At 64.8% G+C, this 18,528-nt stretch overlaps 1 protein-coding gene across 1 annotated transcript; it reads right to left on the reverse strand.

Moving 5' to 3' along the window:
• Positions 1 to 342: 342 nt before the first annotated feature.
• Positions 343 to 13,626, reverse strand: CCDC88B (coiled-coil domain containing 88B). The gene is made up of 27 exons (XM_054725807.1): positions 13,567 to 13,626; positions 13,131 to 13,273; positions 12,885 to 12,996; positions 12,737 to 12,806; positions 12,604 to 12,662; positions 12,417 to 12,500; positions 12,202 to 12,345; positions 11,802 to 11,947; positions 11,621 to 11,702; positions 11,313 to 11,471; positions 10,682 to 10,828; positions 10,419 to 10,527; positions 10,125 to 10,261; positions 8,915 to 10,039; positions 5,912 to 6,039; positions 5,716 to 5,833; positions 4,912 to 5,007; positions 4,693 to 4,833; positions 3,950 to 4,206; positions 3,575 to 3,718; positions 3,215 to 3,401; positions 2,936 to 3,081; positions 2,488 to 2,586; positions 2,145 to 2,311; positions 1,427 to 1,615; positions 1,197 to 1,265; positions 343 to 493 (listed from the first exon to the last, which is right to left on the reverse strand). Exons 1-27 carry the CDS (start codon positions 13,624 to 13,626, stop codon positions 438 to 440), a joined length of 4,374 nt encoding a protein of 1,457 aa, XP_054581782.1. The 3' UTR covers positions 343 to 437.
• Between the last annotated feature and the right edge of the window lie 4,902 nt (positions 13,627 to 18,528).

An 18,528-nucleotide genomic window follows, 5' to 3' on the forward strand; every position in this document is an offset into this window, starting at 1 on the left:
GCAGACTCGGGCGATTGCATTCCAGCTTTATTTCTCGTCCCAGCTGAGCTCAGAGATAGGTCCAGGCCATGGGCGCCAGGGAGCGGTCTTTGGTGCCCCACCTGGACCGGGTAGGGGGCTCTCTTGTCCACTCCTGCCTGCCTCCTTCATCTGGGGGGTCCCCCAGAAACCTCCTCCTCAGCGAGGGCCGCATGGCCGAGCCAGAGCCCTGGCAAGGAGCTGCTAGTGGGGGCCAGCTATTCCTCCTGCATACAGGCCTGTCCCAGCTCCACCTCAGGGCCCCAGTGCCGGCCATGGAGGCCCCAGGGGCCCAGGCCTCCTTGTCCACGGACTGGCCCCAGACACCCTGGCTCCCCACATTCGTGGGCTGTCTGGGGCCCCCGCTGGGACTCCAGCGGCGAAAGGCCCGCATCCCCAAGCTTCCAGTCCTCGCGGTGTCACTGGCTGAGGGAAGGGGTGAGAGGGTGCTTCTCCGGTTCCTGCACCTCGAGGCCTGGAGGGAAAGGCTCGGATCAGCTCAGGCCCGCGCCCTCGGGGACTTCCCCACGGACCTGGCCCACAGGCCCTCCACCATGCCCTCGGCTCTCCCCCTGCATCCCAGCGGCACCAGCCACCTGGCCGGGCCGCCAGCCCTCTGCCTGGGATGCCGTTCCCCACGTATAGCAACACGACCAACTCTCACCTCCCAGTCTTTGCTCCGACTTCGCCTCCCTTCCGCGGCCTACCTCAGGCACCCTAATTAACTGCACCCCACCAGTGCTCTGACCTCCTTTGTCCCAGAGCATTGCCACTTCCTAATATGCTAGGAGGTCTGAGCCACGATGTGCCTGAGAGTAAAACACCAATGGACTTCAAAGACTTCGTATGGAAAAAGAGTATAAAATACCTCGGTAATGATCTTTTACACTGACTACATGCTAAAATGGCAATACTTCAGGCCTATTGAGTTAAATAAAATGCTATTAAGTTTACCTGTCTCTTTTTACTTTTTCTGATGAGGCTACCAGAAGATTTTAAATTACATGCAGCTCACGTCTTATTTCTATTCTCATGCATATAGCTTACTGTCTGCCTCCTACCCAGAACGTTCCCCGTTGCCCCCTGCTAGCACATCCCCTAGAAAGGCTGTTTGTCCGGTGAGTGAAGGGATGAATGAGCACTGCCGGGGCCACACGCAGGGCAAACGCCCCCCTCACCCTCTCGGCCGGCACCTGCTTCGTGTTCCGCCAGGGTCTCAATGGAGCCATCCCATCCCACGCCAGGTCCTGGGGGGACACAAGGCAGCTACTGGGTCACAGGGACCAGGACAGAGGCGGGCAGGGCTTGTGGGGAGACACAGGGGACAGGAAGGAACCCCCCGCCCCAAGGGGTCGCTGGGTCCACAGGGAGCCGGGGGCTAATGGAAGCCGGGACCCTTGTCCCTCACCTTTGCTCTGGGAGCCCGGATGGCGTTGTCGGAATCGCTGCCTGGGGGTGTCCCCGGGGCTGAATGACTCCGAGCTTCGCCCCACGGGGAATCTGGAGCTGAGTTTCCGCCGCCGCCCGCCCAGCAGGGTCTCATCCCGCAGGCAGAGGGAGCTCTGGGCCCGGCGCATGGGTGCGGGTGAAGGGGACCCTGCAAGAGGCGGGGCACGGTGTGAGCGCCGTGCGGGGGGCGGGCGGGGGGCAGAGTGAGGGCAGCAGGCGAAGCTGCACAGGGCCCGGGAGAGGAGGCGGCAGAGGCGGGAGAGGGTCTGGGTGCGTGAGGGTGGTGACAGGCTGGGCCCTCTGCTGGCTCTGACACTAACTCACTCGGTGACCTTGAGCAAGGCGCTTCCCCTCCCTGGGCCTCGGTCTCCTCGCCTGCTGACTGGAATAAAGGACCTCTCACTAAAGTCCCCTGCGGCTCCGAGGTCCTAGGCACCGCGGTGGGTGGGTAGGACTGGTGGGTGGCAGCGCAGGCAGGAAGGAGGTGGCAGATGAGACGCAGCTGGGACGCAGAGCAAAGCACCACTGGAACCATCTGAGGGGCGGGGGCAACAGGGAAGGCTATCGGGGCACGTGTACAAGCCGCACAGGAAGGACGAGACCAGCGGCGGGAGCAGGCGGCAGGGGGATAAAGGACACGGGGTAGGGACCACCGGTCACCTGGCCCCCAGACCCACCTGGCCCATCCGCCTCCCTGCCCTCGGAGAGCTCCATCTCTGGGGGGCCCCCCAGGCTTTCGGTGCTGCCAGCCCCGTTGGCCCACAGGCGTGGCCCCCCATGGAGGCCCCCCTCCCGCCGGGGCCGCATCAGCCTCTTCACCTTGTCTGCCAGCCAGCCGCCCTTCCTGGGAGCAAGAGGGCACAAGAGGGAGTAAGGCCGGGGGGAAGGGGACGAGAGGGCCAGGCGGGATGCGAGGCCAGGCAAACCCTCGTGGGCCCGGACCTGAGCTGGGCCAGGGTCAGAGGGCAGGCAGGGCTAGGCTGGGAGGACCCCAGACTAGGCGGTGAAGGGACCACTCACTTGGTCCGGGGCAGGGGCCCCGGCTCCAGCACACGGTACTGGTCCATGATCTTCTCCACCAGCTTTTGCTTCTCCCGACGCAGGGCGTTGAGCTGGTCCCTGGGGGGGGGGGGGGGGGGGGGGGGGGGGGGCGGGAGGAGCAGCATGAGGCCGGGCAGGAGCGAGGCTCAGGCTCCAGCAGGCACAGCCCTGCAGTTCGCACACTGACGCCTGTGTGGGGGGAACTGCCACTGCCCAGCCTCTCCCCCTGAACAACCACACGTGTCTCCAGGACCAGCGCCCACTGCCCCCACCCGCTGCCCCCGCCCACTGCCCCCCGCCCGCTGACCCCCACCAGCTGCCCCCCACCGGCTGCCCCCACCAGCTGCCCCCCAGCCCGCTGACCCCCACCCGCTGACCCCGCCCGCTGACACCCACCCCCGCTGGCCCCCTCCCCCCCTCCGCTCACAGGTACTCGCGCTGCTCTCGGTGCAGGTGGTCCCGGCTCTCCAGGCTGCGCTCCAGGAGCTCCCGGTTCTCCCGGCTCAGGGCCTGCACCTCGGCCAGCAGCTGCCGGTTCTCCTCCTCCTGGGCGCTCCGCAGCTCCGTCAACAGCTGTTGGGGGCGGGCAGCAGGGCAGGTGGGGGTTTAATGGGGCTCCAAGTGGCTACCTTACATGCCCTCCACTCTGTCCCCAGCCCCAGCCCCCCTCCAACCCCATTCCGGCCGCCAGCCGCCCTCACCACACCTCGCACTGCGTGGTCAGCCGGCAGGCGCTCAGGTCCAGCTGCTGGTTGGACTCGCGCAGCCGCTGGCTCTGCATCTCCAGCTGCGCCCGCTCCAGCTCCAGCCGCGCCAGCCGGCCCCGCAGCTCCCCGCGTTCACCCTGCAGCTCCCCTCGCTCCCGGGACATCTCTTCCAGCAGCTTCTGCGCCCTGTGGGGACAAGGTTCTCTGTAGGACTTGCCCCCCAGCCTCCTGAGGGCTAGAGGGCTGTGCCAGGGAGGGCAAAGCAGGCCCTCACAGGGACGGTGCCTGCCTCTCCACCCGCCACTGCACGGGGGCAGCCCTGGGGCCCGGCCCACGGGATGGCTGCGCCGCTCTGGTACCTGTCGTGCTCGCTCTGCAGCCTCCGCAGCTCCTCCTCCAGGCCCCGCTGCCGATGGCCGTCCTGCATCAGGCGCTCGCGCTCCGCCAGGAGGGCCAACTCCTGCGCCTCCACGTTGGCCTTCTGGGCCTGCAGCTGCTCGTGCCTGGGACGGACAGAGGCCGAGAGGGCTGAGGGACCTGGGTCAGGGCAGCAGGCAGCCGGACTGCCTGAACCTGGGGGTCTGCCAGGACCTGCTCAGCAGGGGCCCCGCAAAGCCCCAGGGCAGAACGCTGCCCCGCGCTCACCGCTCCCCAGGAGGCACAGCGGTGGAGGTGGCGCCAGGGGGCAGTGCTTCCGTCAGGGGGAGAGGAGCTGGGGGTTTGGGGAGACTCACCGGCCCTGCAGCTCCCGGTGGGCCAGCTCCAGGGCCCGCATGTTGGCCTTGAGGTCTCGGTGCCGGGCCAGCAGCCCCTCCAGCTCGGCCTCCTGCCGCCGCTGCAGCTGGGCCAGCGCCTCGTGGTCCCGCAGCAGGGCCTGCTGCTGCCCGCGCGTCTCCTCCTGGGACCGCCGCGCGGCCTGCACCTCCTCCTCCAGCACCCCCAGCTTCTTGTGCAGCTCCTGGCCCTGCAGCTCCAGGACAGACTTCTCGGCCTAGGGCAGAGGAGGGCGTGGCACGGCGGGAGGGGAACCCCAGGCCAGAAAGGGAGCAAGGGACAGGGGCGGGCCAGAGGACAAGGAGACAACGCTGTGGAGGGGGCAGAGGGCTGGATGGGGGCAGCAGGGAGCCGGAGGCAGAGGTACATGGGCAAGGAGAGGGGAGGGGTGTCATGGCTGGTGCCAGGCTGTGGAGGGGAGGGCAAGGGGCACGAGGCACGGTGTGACAGGCGGGGCTGCGGGGGCCCAGAGGGCGGTGGGACTAACGGCTGGCTGTGGAGAAGGGGCTGGAGACCGAGAAACATGGGCACAGACGTGGGGGCTGGAGGCAGGCAGAAGGGGAAGAGGGAGTGGGCAGGGGTCGGAAGGAGCGCTGCCTGGGAGCTGAGGCAGGGAAAAGGCAGGGAACAATACCTAAGGGGCAGGGGACAGTGGTAAGTGGGCAGGGGTCGGGTGGGGGGCGGGCACCCAGCCACCACCCACCTGCAGGCGACTGCTGTACTCCTGTGCCTGCTGGCTCTGCAGCAGCAGCTCCTGGGCCCGCCCCTGCAGGCTTCCCAGCTGCCCCTCCAGGAGCTGCAGCTGCCCCTGCAGAGCCGTCTTCTCGGCCACCAGCGTTGCATTCTGCTCGGCACAGAGGGGAGTTAGTGGCCCGGCCTCTGCCCGCCTCCGCCCCCGCGCCCACCACCATCCACCACTCACACTGCGCTCCACCTCGATGAGCCGCCCGCTCTGGGCCTCCGTGGTCCTCGGCTCAGCCTGCTCCTTGGGCTCCCGCCCCACAGGGCCCTGGCGCAGCTGCAAGGAGAGGCCCTGGGAGGTCACGCGGGGGAGCGGCCGTGCGTGGTGACGGCACGGGGACCTGGACAGTGGACCCGTGCCCACAAGCCCGCGCTCCTGGCTCCCACAGCTCCCTCACTCTGTCCTGCCCTTGCCACCTTCTCCTGGGGCTAAAGCACGCCACTTGCCCCTGCTGCTCCTCCCGCACGTCCTGCTCCTCCTCGGGGCCCCAGTTTCAGCATCACGTTCTCCAGAAAGCCTCCCCGACCAACCCCACACGTGCCAGCGAGGCAGGCTGCTGGGTGCCCACTGGCCCCTGGCACCCCCGTTCTCCTGCCTCTGTGCCCGGTGAACTGTGAGCTCCCTTGCATACCAGCCTGACATTGGGCTCCACCGCACCCCAGTGCTGAGCACTGCGCCCCCACACTGCAGGGGCAGCAGAAATAACGACTGACTTATGACGACGACAAAAGCGATTGAGCTCACTAGGAAGTGGGGGGAGGGAGGGAGCCAAGCAAGAAAGACACAGCAGTCACCTCAGAACGAAGCCACCGTCCATTGGAGGACACAAGGCCCCAGAGACCACCCGGCCTTGGCAGAGTCAGCCTGACGCTCAGCACAGTGCTCCTTCCAACAGGCCCCCAAGGGAGCAACTGGCACATCGTCAGCGCGCAGGACGGAGGGAGGGGCGGGACGAGGCCCCCGGCTCCCAGGACAAAGCTTTACCTGGGACAGCTCCTCTTCCAGCTTTAGGGCCCTCGCCTTGAGCTTCATCAGCGCCTCCTCCTTGCTGGTGGCCGCAGCCTGCAGCTCCGTTTTCATCCGCTGCTCCAGGCCCTGGTACCTGCCAGGAGAAGCCTGGGCATCTACCCCTCCTCAAGCCTCTGCCTGGCGCTCTCTGCCCCTCGGGCAATGCCCCCACCTCTGTTGCTGAAACTCTTTTTCCTGGAGAAATTCCTGGCGCTCCAGAGTCGCCTGCTCCAGCTCCCTCTGCAGACGCTCCAGCCGGGCCCCCAGCTCCTGGCCCCGCACCACAGCCTTCTCCAGCTCCTGAGGGCAGACAGAGCAGGCTCAGGGCCTGAAGGACATGCCACCACCATCACCCAGGGAGGGACAGACACAGAGGCCTGAGAGTCAGGAGACCTGGCTTTCTGTCCTTGCTCTGTCACCCTAGACAAACAGCTTTCACCTTTGGGCCTCTACTCCCAGATCTGTAAAATGGGAGCAAAGCCTGGTCGCGGGGCAGAGTGGCTATGAAAGAACTGGGGATTGTAAGCCTGGCAGGGCATGAGGGAGGCTCCTGGGCCGGGGTCAGAGACCCCTCTCTGAGTCTTCACCTCTCTGAGCCCTTGCTTCCTGATGTGCCCAGGGACAGGTGGACGTGCCCTGCGTGCGAAGGCCATCCTAGCCATGAAGGAAAGAGGGGCGCAGCGGAAGCAGATCTGGAGAGAGCCCTCAGCCACAGGGGATGGCCACAGAAGACAGGAACTTGGTGAACACCAGGCCTAACCACAGTGGGGCTGGGAGGGGGAGGACAGGGATGCTAGGGCCCAGGGCCTCTGGCAGTTGGGCCACACCATTGCAGAATGGGGCAGGAGGCCCAATTTGAGCTGTGGGCCCCAGAGGGGAGGTAGGCCAAACCATTCCGAGGTGTGGGGGCCCTGGCAGGATAAAACCACAGGGAAAGGCCAACTCTGACCCAGCAGCCTGACAAATCCTGCCTCCGGAAACCAAGCCAGCAGCCTGTGCTCTGATCTTCCTGGCTTAGCAAGCCCCCACCCCTCAGGCCTCCCCTCAGAAGCAGTGCACTTCCAGACACCTTTGCCTACTGCCTCTCACTGGGAAAACTACAAGTCCCATGATGCCCTGCTGCTGACAGCCAAGGGCTGAGGGGAAGAATACTGGTACAATGAAGAAGAACTGAACCTCTGCCCAGAGTCCTGCTCTGCCCTCGTCCAGGCCCTGGCCACAGCCCTCAGTACCCTCTCCATTGCACCTCCTGTCCTCCACCCAGTCCAGGGGGCCCATTTGGACAACCCCCTCGGCTCCTGGTTCTCTGACCTGGTTCCCTGGTTCCCTGCCTGGTCACCTCCTCCTGCGCCACAGCCCCTTATCACCAGGAAGTGCTCTGACCAGGAAATCTCACAAAATTCCCCACTTGGTCCTCAGCCTCTTCCACCCACTCGGTCCTCAGAGCTGGCTCTTCCAGCCAGCCAGCCCCACCCTCACCTCACTGCCCACCCGCTGGCATTCCCTCTCCACAGTCACTATCTCACAGCATCCTGGGAGGCAGGTCGTTTTGATTCCGGTTTTACAGGTGAGTAAACCAAGACTCAGAGAGGTGAAGTAACTTGCCGAAAGCCACAGAGCTGATAAGCAGGGGGTTCAGGCCATAACCCAGGTCTGCCTGACAGCACCTCAGTCACAGCCTTCAGAGTGGACCCCAGAGACAGCCTCTCAGACTTACTCTCTTACCCACACCCCCAATTTGCACATTCCCCAGACCCCTCCTGCATAATGCTCAACTGCGGGGGTCAACCCAACAGTGTGTTGTACCCCACTTCTCTCCACGGGGACGAGTCTCAGATCCGATCACTCCTCCTTTCTGAGCCTCAGTACAATAGGGATGCTCAGGCGGAAGATTCCATTCCTGTCTGTGGCACACCCTCCCCACAGCTCTGACCCGCCGACCCCGGCACCCTTCCCATTGCCTCAGGTCTCCTCCGAGCCCTCTGAGGGGCCTTTCCCCACGCGGCCCTGACCACTCTGCTCCAGGGGCTCCATTGCCTCATGGAAACGGCTGCAACTCCTTCGCCCGGAAGGAAGATGAAGCCCTGCCCAGGAGGAACCCGGCTGAATGAGTTACCCCCTCCCTCTGTCCTCCTCAGGTTCCACCCTCCAAACCCGGCTGCACCTCCTCCTTGCTCACTGCCATCCTCTCCCCCGCCCCGCCCCCCCCCCACCTCCCCGGAGGCCTTCCCTCACGGGTGTGCTTCCTGAGCCAACACCCCAGATTAGGCGCGCTTCCCCGAGTGTGGGCATGCTGGCTGCCTGGTACAGGGCCTGGCCACCAGGAGACACCCGCAAACGTGCTCGAATGAATGAATAAAGGGGTTTCCAGGCCTCCTCTCTCTTCCATTTCCCGTCCAGGTCCAGCCGGCCTCACCGGCCACCTGGACCACAGGCACTGCCTCCAAGCGGCCCCGGGCCCCTGCACACCAAGGCGACCCTTCTCAAACCCAGCCCCACGCGGGTCTGCCACACCCCGGTGGCTCTCCCTGCCTGGGGACGGAGTCTAACACCCGGAAAGCTGGCCCAACACACCTCTCCAGCCCCCTGCTCCCCTGGGCCCCTGAAGATCCTCAATGCCTCCCAGTCTTTGCACAGGCTGTTCCTGGGGATGAAATGTCCTTCCCCATCTAGCGGGATCGTGACCTTCCGCAGAGCCTCTTGCCCAACCCCGGCATCAGCTCCCTCTCCCGCAGGCTCCCACAGACCCTGCTCTTATAACCAACGTGTCCACCAGCATGAACTAGGCCTCCCACCACTCTCTCTCCCTTGGTCTCCCACAAGACCCGCCAGGCAGCCATGAAGGGTACCCCCCTTTTACAGGAGGCAATGGGGTGCAGGTGAATGACTGCTGAGGTCAGAGAGCCAGGATTTGCCCCCAGGCACCCTGGCTCCCTGCCCACACTCTTATCCCCTCCAAAGTCACCCCATCAGAGGTGGGGGGCACCTGACCCTTTCCCAGGCCGGGCGTGCCTTTGGAAGGTAGGAACGGACTTCGTCTTTCTATCTCCAGCCCCAGCTCGAGGCTGGGCGCAGTGGCCGATGATGGAATGAATAACCCAAAACTCCAGCCACTGGTTCCAGTGGGCCTGGAACCCCATTTCCTGGCCCCGAATGAATACAAGCACCCACATACCTCCTTGAGGGCCTGCCTCTCCCGGCGCTCCCTCTCGGCCTCCTCCAGGCGCTGCTGGCTCTCGTGCTCCAGTGCTTGCAGCCGCTCCTCGGCGGCCTCGGCCCGGGCCCGCAGCCTGGGTCCCTCCCGCTCCCACTGCCTCCGCTCTCGGCCTGCCGCCGCCAGGGCCTCTGCCAGCGCCTCCCGCTCCCGGGATGCCGCCTCCAGCTCCCGTCGGGCTGCCTCCATCGCCTCCCGCAGCCGGGCCTGCTCCTGGACCCGGGCCTCTGCTTCCCCGTGGGCCTCGGCCTCTGCCCTCCGCGCCTGAGCCAGCTCCTCGGAGAGGCGAGCAGCCTCCGTGCCTCGGGCCTCCAGCCTCCGAGCCTGGACCTCCAGCTCAGCTCGGAGGGCCTCAGCCTCTCTCCTCAGCCGAGCCACCTCCTCCCTGAGGGCCTCCTGCTCTGGGTCACCACTGGTCAAGATCTCCCCTGGGACTGGTCCCTCCAAGGCCTGGGCCTTGGGAGCCATTTCCGGCTTCTGAGCTGGGTCCCTGGTCATCCCCTCCAGCCGCGGCTGCTGCTCTCCGGCCTCTGTGTGCTCCGGGGGCAGGTGCAGCCTCTGGCCAGGGGACTGCTGCTCCTCCAGCCCCCGGGGGCGGGCCTCTGTGGGTTCCGGCTGGCTCTCAGGGGCCTCCTGTCTGAGCCCCTGGGCCTTGGGCGCTGACTCCCCAGTCTCTTCTCTCAACAACAGCTGGGCCTGAGCTTTGACGTCTGGACCCTGAGGTGGGGTCACAGAGGCAGGGGTCTGGAGAGGGGCTCCGTGGCCGGCCTCCTCCAGGGACTCCTGTGTCTCCACAGAGGGGCCTGAGTCCTGGGGCGCCAGGTCCAAGGTCTGGGGGGCCATGGCAGCCGTCTGAAGGGGCCTCTGCGTCACCGGAGGGTCTGATTCAGATGTCCGGGGACACTCAGCTGACCCCTTGAGGGCTGAGTCTGATGCCGGGGGAGCCACGTCCAAGGCCTGAGGGTCTTCATCCCCCGCGTGGCCAACCAAGCCCTGGGGACCGTGGCCTGAGGCCCGGCAGGTCTGGGGAGCCACAGCCAGCACGGGAACCATGGCGTCCTCACTCTGCTCCTCCAGCAGGGGGCGCTGAGGGCACATGAGAGGGAGGGTCAAGGCCAGCGGTGCCACCAGGAAGGACCCAGGAGGGTGGCTGGGGAGGGGACTCACTCACCTGGCCGCCTGGCTGCCCCTGTAACGCCTGCAGCAGGGCTCGAAGCTCCCGGTTCTCCCGCTCCAGGGTCCGCAGCTGCCCGGCCTCTGCCTCCCTCACTTCATCATGTATGGAGGGGGCCGCTCCCGGCAGGGGTGCTGGGGTGTGTGAGATGAGGTCAGGACCCCTCCCCACCCTTAGTCCTGCCACACTCCCTACACCCCCAGAGACTTGGGGGGAGGGTTTGAAGTCAGAAGCCATCCCTACCCCACGGGCAGTCCCCAACTCCGGCCCCTCCACGGGGGCTCCACTCACACTCCCCAGGGGAGCCCGGCGGCGGCTCCAGGCTCCGCTGAAGCTCCAGCTCCAGCTCCACGTTCTCCTCCACCAGCTGGTCCACCTGGTGCCGCAGCGAGTCCAGCTCCTGGGGTGGGGGGGGGGGCAGGGTCAGACCCGCCCTCGTCACCAGGCCCGGCCCAGTGTGGGGGCGAGAGGACCACTCAGGAACACCAGGAGGAGGGTCCCGGGGGTCACTAGGGAGCCCTGGGGGACCATGGGGGCCACCCCGGCAAGCTCACCGCGTGCGCCTCGCCCAGCCGGGTCCGCAGCAGCAGGTTCTCGCGCTGCGTCTCATGCAGCCGCGCACAGCGCTCCTGCGCGGCCTCCAGCTGCTCCTCCAGCAGCGCCTTCGCGGCCTCCAGGGTCCCGGAGAGCGCCCGCTCCTCCTGGGCGGAAGGGGGGACGCAGGGCCAGTGGTTCCTGTGCCCGGGCACCCAGGGCCCTATCCTGTCTCCCGTCCCCCACCTGACCCCGCATCTGCCCCTTCCAGGTGCCACTTCCCCAGCACCGGGCCCCGCCCCTTCTCCCCAGAAACCGCCTTCCAGGGTCGCATCCCGCCAGGACCTGCTAATCAGCGCCCACTGCTAGGGACTCTCTCCGGACACCCCATCCCCTACCTCTGGCCCCGCCCTCCTCCCCAGGACCTACCCTTACCCACAACCCCCGCTTTCCCCTCCATCTGCCCCATCGTCCAGGGGCCTTTACCCAGATACCCGCTCACCCATTTCTCCTGGCCATGACCGTGACCTCAGGAAGGCCTGAGCCTCCCTTTCCCAGGCCCCAAGGTGCTCCTCCTCGCGGCCCACCCTCTCCCCTGCAGGCCCCGCCCCTCCGCAAGCCCCACCCTCCCAGGCCCCGCCCCCGCCTCACCTCCAGCCGGCCCTGGCAGGCCTGGGCCGCCTGCAGCCGCTCCCGGCAGCGCCGCAGCTCCTCCTGCAGGCGGGGCAGGCGGCCCGCGCGCTCCCGCAGCGCCTCTGCCTCCTCGCGGTACAGCTCGGCCCGCTTGGCCTGGCCCGACAGCGCCTGGGTCTGGGCCAGACGGTGCGGCGTTGGGAACGGCCAGCCGCGGCCACAGGGACTGGGGACGGGAAGGAGCCCGGGTGGAGGGGGCGATGGGACGCGGGCGGTGCCGGGACAGGTTCGGGGAGATGGCGACGGCAAGGAGCCCCTGAACGCACCTCCTGCCGGAGCCTTCGGATTTCGGCCTCTAAGCCCTGCACCTCCTCCTGGGAGTCCAGCAGCAGCTCGGCCTTCTCCTCCCTGGAGGACAGAGACGCTGGAGGGATGGGACCCGCACCCCAACCCTTCCCAGGCCCGATCCGACCCGTGTGCATGGGGCTGGGCCCCTCTCCCACTCACAGCTCCTGGCGCAGGCGGCGCAGCTGGGCCTTGGTGTTGGCCAGCTGCAGGGCCAAATGGTTGGAGGGGCCCTCCAGAGGGATCCCCGCAGGAGCCTCAGGCAACAAGGGGGCTGGCTCTCGCTCCAACAGCAGCTCAGCCAGCCGCTGTGGGAGGTCAAGGGTCAGGGGTCAGAAGTAACCTACCCTATGCCCCCCACATCTCCCTCCCACCCTCCACCCCCCCCCCCCCCCGCCCCGTCACCACAATCTGAATTTGGCTCTTACAGCCCTGTCAGCCAAAGACCCCCAACCCCAGCCCCACACCTGGGCCTCAACTCCCATCTCCCCCACACACCTGGGTCCCCGCGGTCCTCCCATCCCTCCACCTGGCCCTCTGCACCATACCCTGCTGCCCCCACCTGGGCCCCCAGGTCACGCTCCCGTGCCAGTCTCAGCAGGGTCCCCATCAGGCTCCGGGACAGCATCTCCAGCTCTGCAGGTGCCAGCTCCCCCGGCTCGGGCCCAGCCAGTGCCAGCACCGTGCCCGCCCCCGGCTGGGTCACCTGGGCGGGGAGGGAAAGCATTCAGCCCGAGGAGTTGGAGGCAGGGTGTCCCAGGTAGTGCAGGTCCATACCTCCTGGATGGCCGCGGCCAGCTCACTCTGCACCTCCAGGCTGAGGCCCTGGATGTGCCGGATGAAGAGTTCCCGGTGCTCACACTGCAGGGGAGCAAGTGGGGGCGTGGGGGGGGGCAGTGAGGGCTGGCCGGAGCCTCCCACCTCTGCAGCCCCAGCTGGGCCCCGCCCTGCCCGCCCCGCTCACCTGCACCGCCGCCCCCAGCAACAGCCGAAGGGTGCCTTCCAGCTCCTCCACGGCCTCCTCTGCAGGGCACAAGCCACAGGGGTTAGCAGGTGGCGGGAGGGGCAGACGCAGGAGGGGGGGTGGGAGAGGGTACCTGAGAAGGGGTCAAACCCCAGTGCCTGCAGGTCTGGGGGTGCCGACAGGATCAGCAGCTGCAGCTCCTCCTGAGGGCACAGAGCGGGGAGATGAGACGGGCCTTCCTGGGGGGCTCCAGGCTCAGCCTCCCGCTCCCAGACCCTCACCTGGTAGAAGTCCCTCAGTCGGCCCCACAGGTGGTTCAGGTTCCGCACCCGACTGGCTGCCGGATCACCATGGCCCCTGACCACCCGAGGGCCCCCTCGGGAACCAGGGGCACTGTGGGCACAGGGGGCCATTGGTTGGAAAGGGACTCAAGGACCCACCTCCCCTCAGCCAGGCTCCGCCCCAGACCCCAGGCCCTGCCCACCGGCCTGTCCCGTCCCCTCCCCGCAGACCTGGAGGCCCCTTACATGATGCCCAGCACCCGGAGCAGCAGGGCCCCATCACTGAGACGCAAGAACCTCTTCTCGGGACACAGGGGCCCCTCTCCTTCCTCCTCCTCTTCCTCCTCAGGCTCCTCTGCCTCTCCCACCAGCCCAGCCAGTCCCAGCGCCTGTGGGAAGCAGAGCGGTCAGCCGGCCCAGGGTGAAGCCCCCATCGATAGAGTGAGTCCTGAGGCCCTTGGCCAGCTCCCTGAACCCACAGAGCCCCCTCCTCACAAACCCCTGAACGTCCCTGGGCCCCAAGATCTGGACCCCTTTTCCTGCCTCACAGCTGCCTGGACGTCAGCCCCATATTTAAGTCCAGCCCCCACAGTCCCCATCTCTGCCCCATCCTCCCCACCCCAACACCAGCCCCTCCCCACTGCTCACTTCCCCTCCCCACCGCCTTCCCCTGCTGCCTCACCCAGGTGGCCAGGCTCCCGCTCAGGAAGTCTCTGAGTCTGGGTCCCTTGCCCCCGTCCATGACAGGTCAGGGTGCTGGTCGCGCTGTGGCGGCTACACCTGCCCCGGGAGGAAGAGGAAGTCCCCGGGTGGGGGATCCCGGGCCTAGCCACAGACACCCTGCACAGCTTCCTCCTTCCGGGTGCAGGCTGGCCTGTGCACCCCCAGAGTCCTTCCTCTGCCCCCACATCGCCGCGCTGCCCCCTCCCAGCATCTCCCGCAGGGACTGAGGTTCACAGGGCGCGGCGAGGCCCCAGAGCAGGGCCCACAGCTCTCCTGGCTCCATGGGCAGGTGAGTCTCCGCCTCTCTGGGCCTCTGTTTCCCAACTTGAAACCCGAGAGGCTGACCTCGGCCTTGCACCTTCCAGAGCCTCTCAGGGGGCCCCAGCCTTGCGGGGTGAGTCTGGGGGCCCGCAGCTGCATCTGCTCATTTGCTGGCTTCTCTGCCCCTTGATGTTTCTCGGACTTTCCCAAACTGTCGCCGACCCGTGAAGCCTGGCTCGATGCCACCTCCCCCAGCAAGCCCCCACCCCTACACTCTCTGTGCACGAGGCTGAGCCAGGACATCTGGACCAGGGCAGGCGACCTCACGGGCCTCAGTGGCCCTCCTGTAAAAGAAGTGCGTGGGGCTTCTGAGGGGAGGAGTTCAACGCAGAGACCAGCAGGGTTGTCGCTTAGACCCGTGGACGGCAAACTGCGGCTCGCGAGCCACATGCGGCTCTTGGGCCCCTTGAGTGTGGCTCTTCCACAAAATACCACGGCCTGGGCGAGTCTGTTTTGAAGAAGTGGCGTGAGAAGAAGTTTACGTTTAAAAAATTTGGCTCTCGCAGAAACCGATTTGGCTCAGTGGATAGAGCGTCGGCCTGCGGACTGAAAGGTCCCAGGTTCGATTCCGGTCAAGGGCATGTGCCTTGGTTGCGGGCACATCCCCAGTAGGGGGTGTGCAGGAGGCAGCTGGTCGATGTTTCTCTCTCATCGATGTTTCTAGCTCTCTATCTTCTCCCTTCCTCTCTGTGAAAAACCAATAAAATATATTTTTTAAAAATTTGGCTCTCAGAAGAAATTTCAATCCTTGTACTGTTGATATTTGGCTCTGCTGACTAATGAGTTTGCCGACCACCGTCTTAGACCAACAGGCCAGGACCTCTCCGTCCCCCACTGCTCTCTACCGGCCGCATTCGTTCACCACATGGTCCCTGGGGAGACAGCCACCCCAAAATCACACTGCAACGCTGCAGCGATGATGGGTGCATGGAGGGGAAGGGACTTCACTTCCGGAAAGGCATCCGGAGGGGGCTCAACAATGAAAGTGAAAAAAGATTGAAATAATAAACAAGAAAATTTAAATTAAGAACATAAGTGGCCCTAGCGGGTTTGGCTCAGTGAATAGAGCGTTGGCCTGTGGACTAAAGGGTCCCGGGTTCGATTCCAATTAAGGGCACAAGGCCCTGGTTGTGTGCTCGATCCCCAGTAGGGGGCGCACAGGAGGCAGCCAATCAATGATTCCCTCTTATCATTGATGTTTCTATCTCTCCCTCTCCCTTCCTCTCTGAAATAAATAAAAATATATATTTAAAAAAAATTTTTTATAAATGGAACCCTGGCCAGTGTGGCTCAGTTGGTTGAGCATCATCCCATGCACTGAAAGGTCACCGGTCAGGGCACATGCCCAGGTTGTGGGTTCGGCCCCGGGTCGGGTGCGTGTAGGAGGCAACAAATCAATGTTCCTCTCTCTCTCTTTCTCCCTCTCCCGTTTCCTCTCTCTAAAAGTCAATAAAAACATTTTAAAACAACCACAGTGGAGCTGAGATCAGGGGTGACTGGGTTAACGAGGCAAAGTGGGGCGGAAGGAAGGGCATTCCAGGCAGCGGGAAGGGAGGGTACAATGGCTCAGTGGCAGCTGGAAGTCCGACCAGCGTAAGGTTCAGAAATCATGTGTGTCTCATCGATTCCAAGACTTTATTTCTCACATTTAAATCTCTAAAGTCAGGTTACGTGGTACCGCTGGCTGGCTGCCGTCTGACACCGCTGCCGCTGTCTGCGCGTGCCCACACTTCAAAAGCACTGAACCCGCAGAAAGGGCGGCGGCAGCTTGGGAAAAGACCCCGGCGAGAGCAGACCGCTCTCTTAACCCCGGACCCAAACGGGAGGAGCCCTCGGGAGGACGGCCAGGCCTGTCAGTAACGCTGCCCCAGCAGCAGCGATTGCAAAGCTGACTGAAGAGCCGACTCGAAGGGATGCTGGTGGCCGGGTGCTGGGAGGCGCTGGTCTCCACACCCACTCCTGACGACTCACAGGAGGAGGTGCCGGGGAGCACAGACGTCGCGCCTGGGGGACTCCACGGGCGGAGTTTTCCAGGCGCCGTAAGCGATTTATTTTGCTCCTTTTTATGGGTGCGTCAGAGCTCCATGTGGGAATCCACAGCGAGGTCACAAGAGCTCCGCGGGGAAGTGTGAGATAGAGATCCCGGGACGCGGGAGCCTCCCGGAGGTAAGGGCGGCGTTCCCTTCTCCTCAGCGGCCTCTTTCACCCTCCGGGCCGCCCCCGATTGGATCCAATGTGGGGCCACAAGAACATCCGTGGCACACACAGGCTTACCGTGCGCCAGTCCTGGTCACAAGCACGGTACACTTAGGCACGTGTTTGCCCTGGACGAGTGTATGAAATGAGGACTCTAGATTCTCGCCAGTGGACAGAGGGGGAAACAGACTCCTAGAGGTCAATGACTTCTCGACGGCACACGGCTCTCAGCAGGAGGACCAACCGAAGGCAGGCAGAGGGGCCAGGGCGCTCAGTTGCTCAGGACCGAGGTGAGCTGGTCCCACCAGGCGCCGGGAAGCCACCAGGGGGTTGGCAGGAGCCGTCTCACCCCCGAGGTGCTCCTGGAGAGGGCCATCCTCTCGGGAGTCGTCCTGAGGATTCCCTGAGCTTGGAAAACTCTGCCCCGGGGAGAGTGCCCCCCAGGCGCGATGTCTGCTCCCCTGGCACCTCCTCCTGTGAGTCGTCAGGAGCGGGTGCTGGAGACCAGCGCCTTCTCTGTCTTTCCCTGGCTCCAACGTTCCTTAAATGCTCCCTGGGGCGGTTCAGATATCAGGGGTCCGTCCCAGTCGGACCCCCTGTGAATTGTACTTCTGCTTGGATGCCCTCCGCGGACTCCAGCCCAGGAAGTCTTCGGGGGCATCCGCTGGGGTTAGCCAAGCGTCACCACGGGGCCTCATCTCCGAGCCACAGCCTTCCTCGGCCCGAGGCAGGGGCCGTGTCGCAATTGCTCTCACATCCGTCACTCCGGACATGCCTGGCTGCACCGCGTCTGGTTCTCTGACTTGGTTCAGCTGAGTCAGGCTGAGGGAGGCAGGGGCGGAGGGGGGGCGGGGGGGCGGGGGTGCTCCCTCATCCCCTGACATGCGGATCCTGGGATTTCCAGGCTCGGTTAGCTGTGGAAGGATGTTCACCAGGGGCTGGCGGTGTGGCGGGGGTCCCTTCCTTTGAACAAAGTTTTCCCTCGAAGAAGTTTTCAGATACCTGATCCAAACTGTCAAGAGGGCATAAGGGTATAGAAAAAAAATCAAGTCTTCCCCTGAGCACTCCCAACCCCCCGTCCTCGGTCCCCCTTCACGTTTTCTGCGTCCCTCTGAGATGCCGCTGCCCGCGTCCCTCGGTAACAGGTGGTTGCAGCCACACCCGCAGCGGGGCACCTCCTGGTTGTGCAATGTATTTTGCAATCTGCGTCACGGCTGTTCGGGACCATTGGCCTTGGCCTTGACGGCCGTGTGGTATCCTAGCGTGCTGTACCCCAGCATCACTTAAACCAGCGTCGCCAACCTTTCGGACCTCACGGACACCGGTTGGCGACCGCTGACTTAAACTGTCTCTTGTTGACAGATGTTTTACGTATTTGCATCGTTTGCCATTGCTTCAGTGCCATAGTAAGTGCCCTTCTCAGACAGCTTTTTCTGGCAGGTTTTAAGGAGTTCATGGCATGGGGACCAAGAAGTAGGTGAAAAGCAGAGAAAGATGCAGACAAATGGACAACGTAGGCAACTGCCGCTGTCTCCCCGCCGTCTCCTGCCTGGGGGCTCGGCGTCCCATCTGCACAGTGGGGGCGGGGCGGGGCGGGGCGGGAAGAGCCAGGGTCCGACCCTAAGGCCAGAGCAGAGGACTCTGGGGCTGGGAGGAACAGGGCTCACAGAGGCCAGGGGAGGTGGTGGCCTGGTTCAGCCAGAGCCCGGGACCAACAAGGGCTGAGTCAGAGCGGCGTTTTCTCCCAGAGCCCCGCCTGGCACCCCAGCAGCCGGGGGGGGGGGGGGGGGGGGCGCACAGATCCCTAACCAGATGGGGCAGGGCCCCAGGATCAAAAACTAAAACAGCCTCCAGGGCCTTCTGGGCCCCTGGACCTCTGGTCTAGAGTCTGAGGGGCTCCCTCCCCCCCACCCAAGTGTCTGAGACAGATGGGGTGGGTAGGAGGAGGCAGTGGAAGCCAAAGCCAGGGAGGGCAGGCCAGGGCCGAGTGCCCAGTGCCAGGCCAGGTGCCCAGGGACTGGGGTGTGGCCTGCAAGAACTGGGCCCTGGCAGCTGAAAACATCCCAGCCCCCACTGCCTGCCACTTGGCCAGCTCCCCCTTCCTGCTCTCCCCAGGGCCCCCCACACTTCTAGGGGACCCTGCCCTGTCTCCCCCTGAGCCTTTCACCAAAGCTGGGACGCTGGTACCAGCCCTCCTCTAGGCAGCCGCCACCCAGTGCCCATGGAGTCGTTTGAAAGTATTAGCTGACTCGTGACCCTTCCCATCCTAACCCTCAGTGGCTCCTCCCTGTACTTTGTGTGTGTGTGGGGGGGGGGGGGGGGGGGGGGGGGTATTTGTTTGTTTTTAATGTAACTTTTATTTATTTATTTTTAAGCAATCCTCACCCAAGCTTATTTTTCCACT

This window comes from Eptesicus fuscus, chromosome 13 (assembly GCF_027574615.1).
Source record: "Eptesicus fuscus isolate TK198812 chromosome 13, DD_ASM_mEF_20220401, whole genome shotgun sequence".
In the NCBI taxonomy this organism is placed as follows: domain Eukaryota; kingdom Metazoa; phylum Chordata; class Mammalia; order Chiroptera; family Vespertilionidae; genus Eptesicus; species Eptesicus fuscus.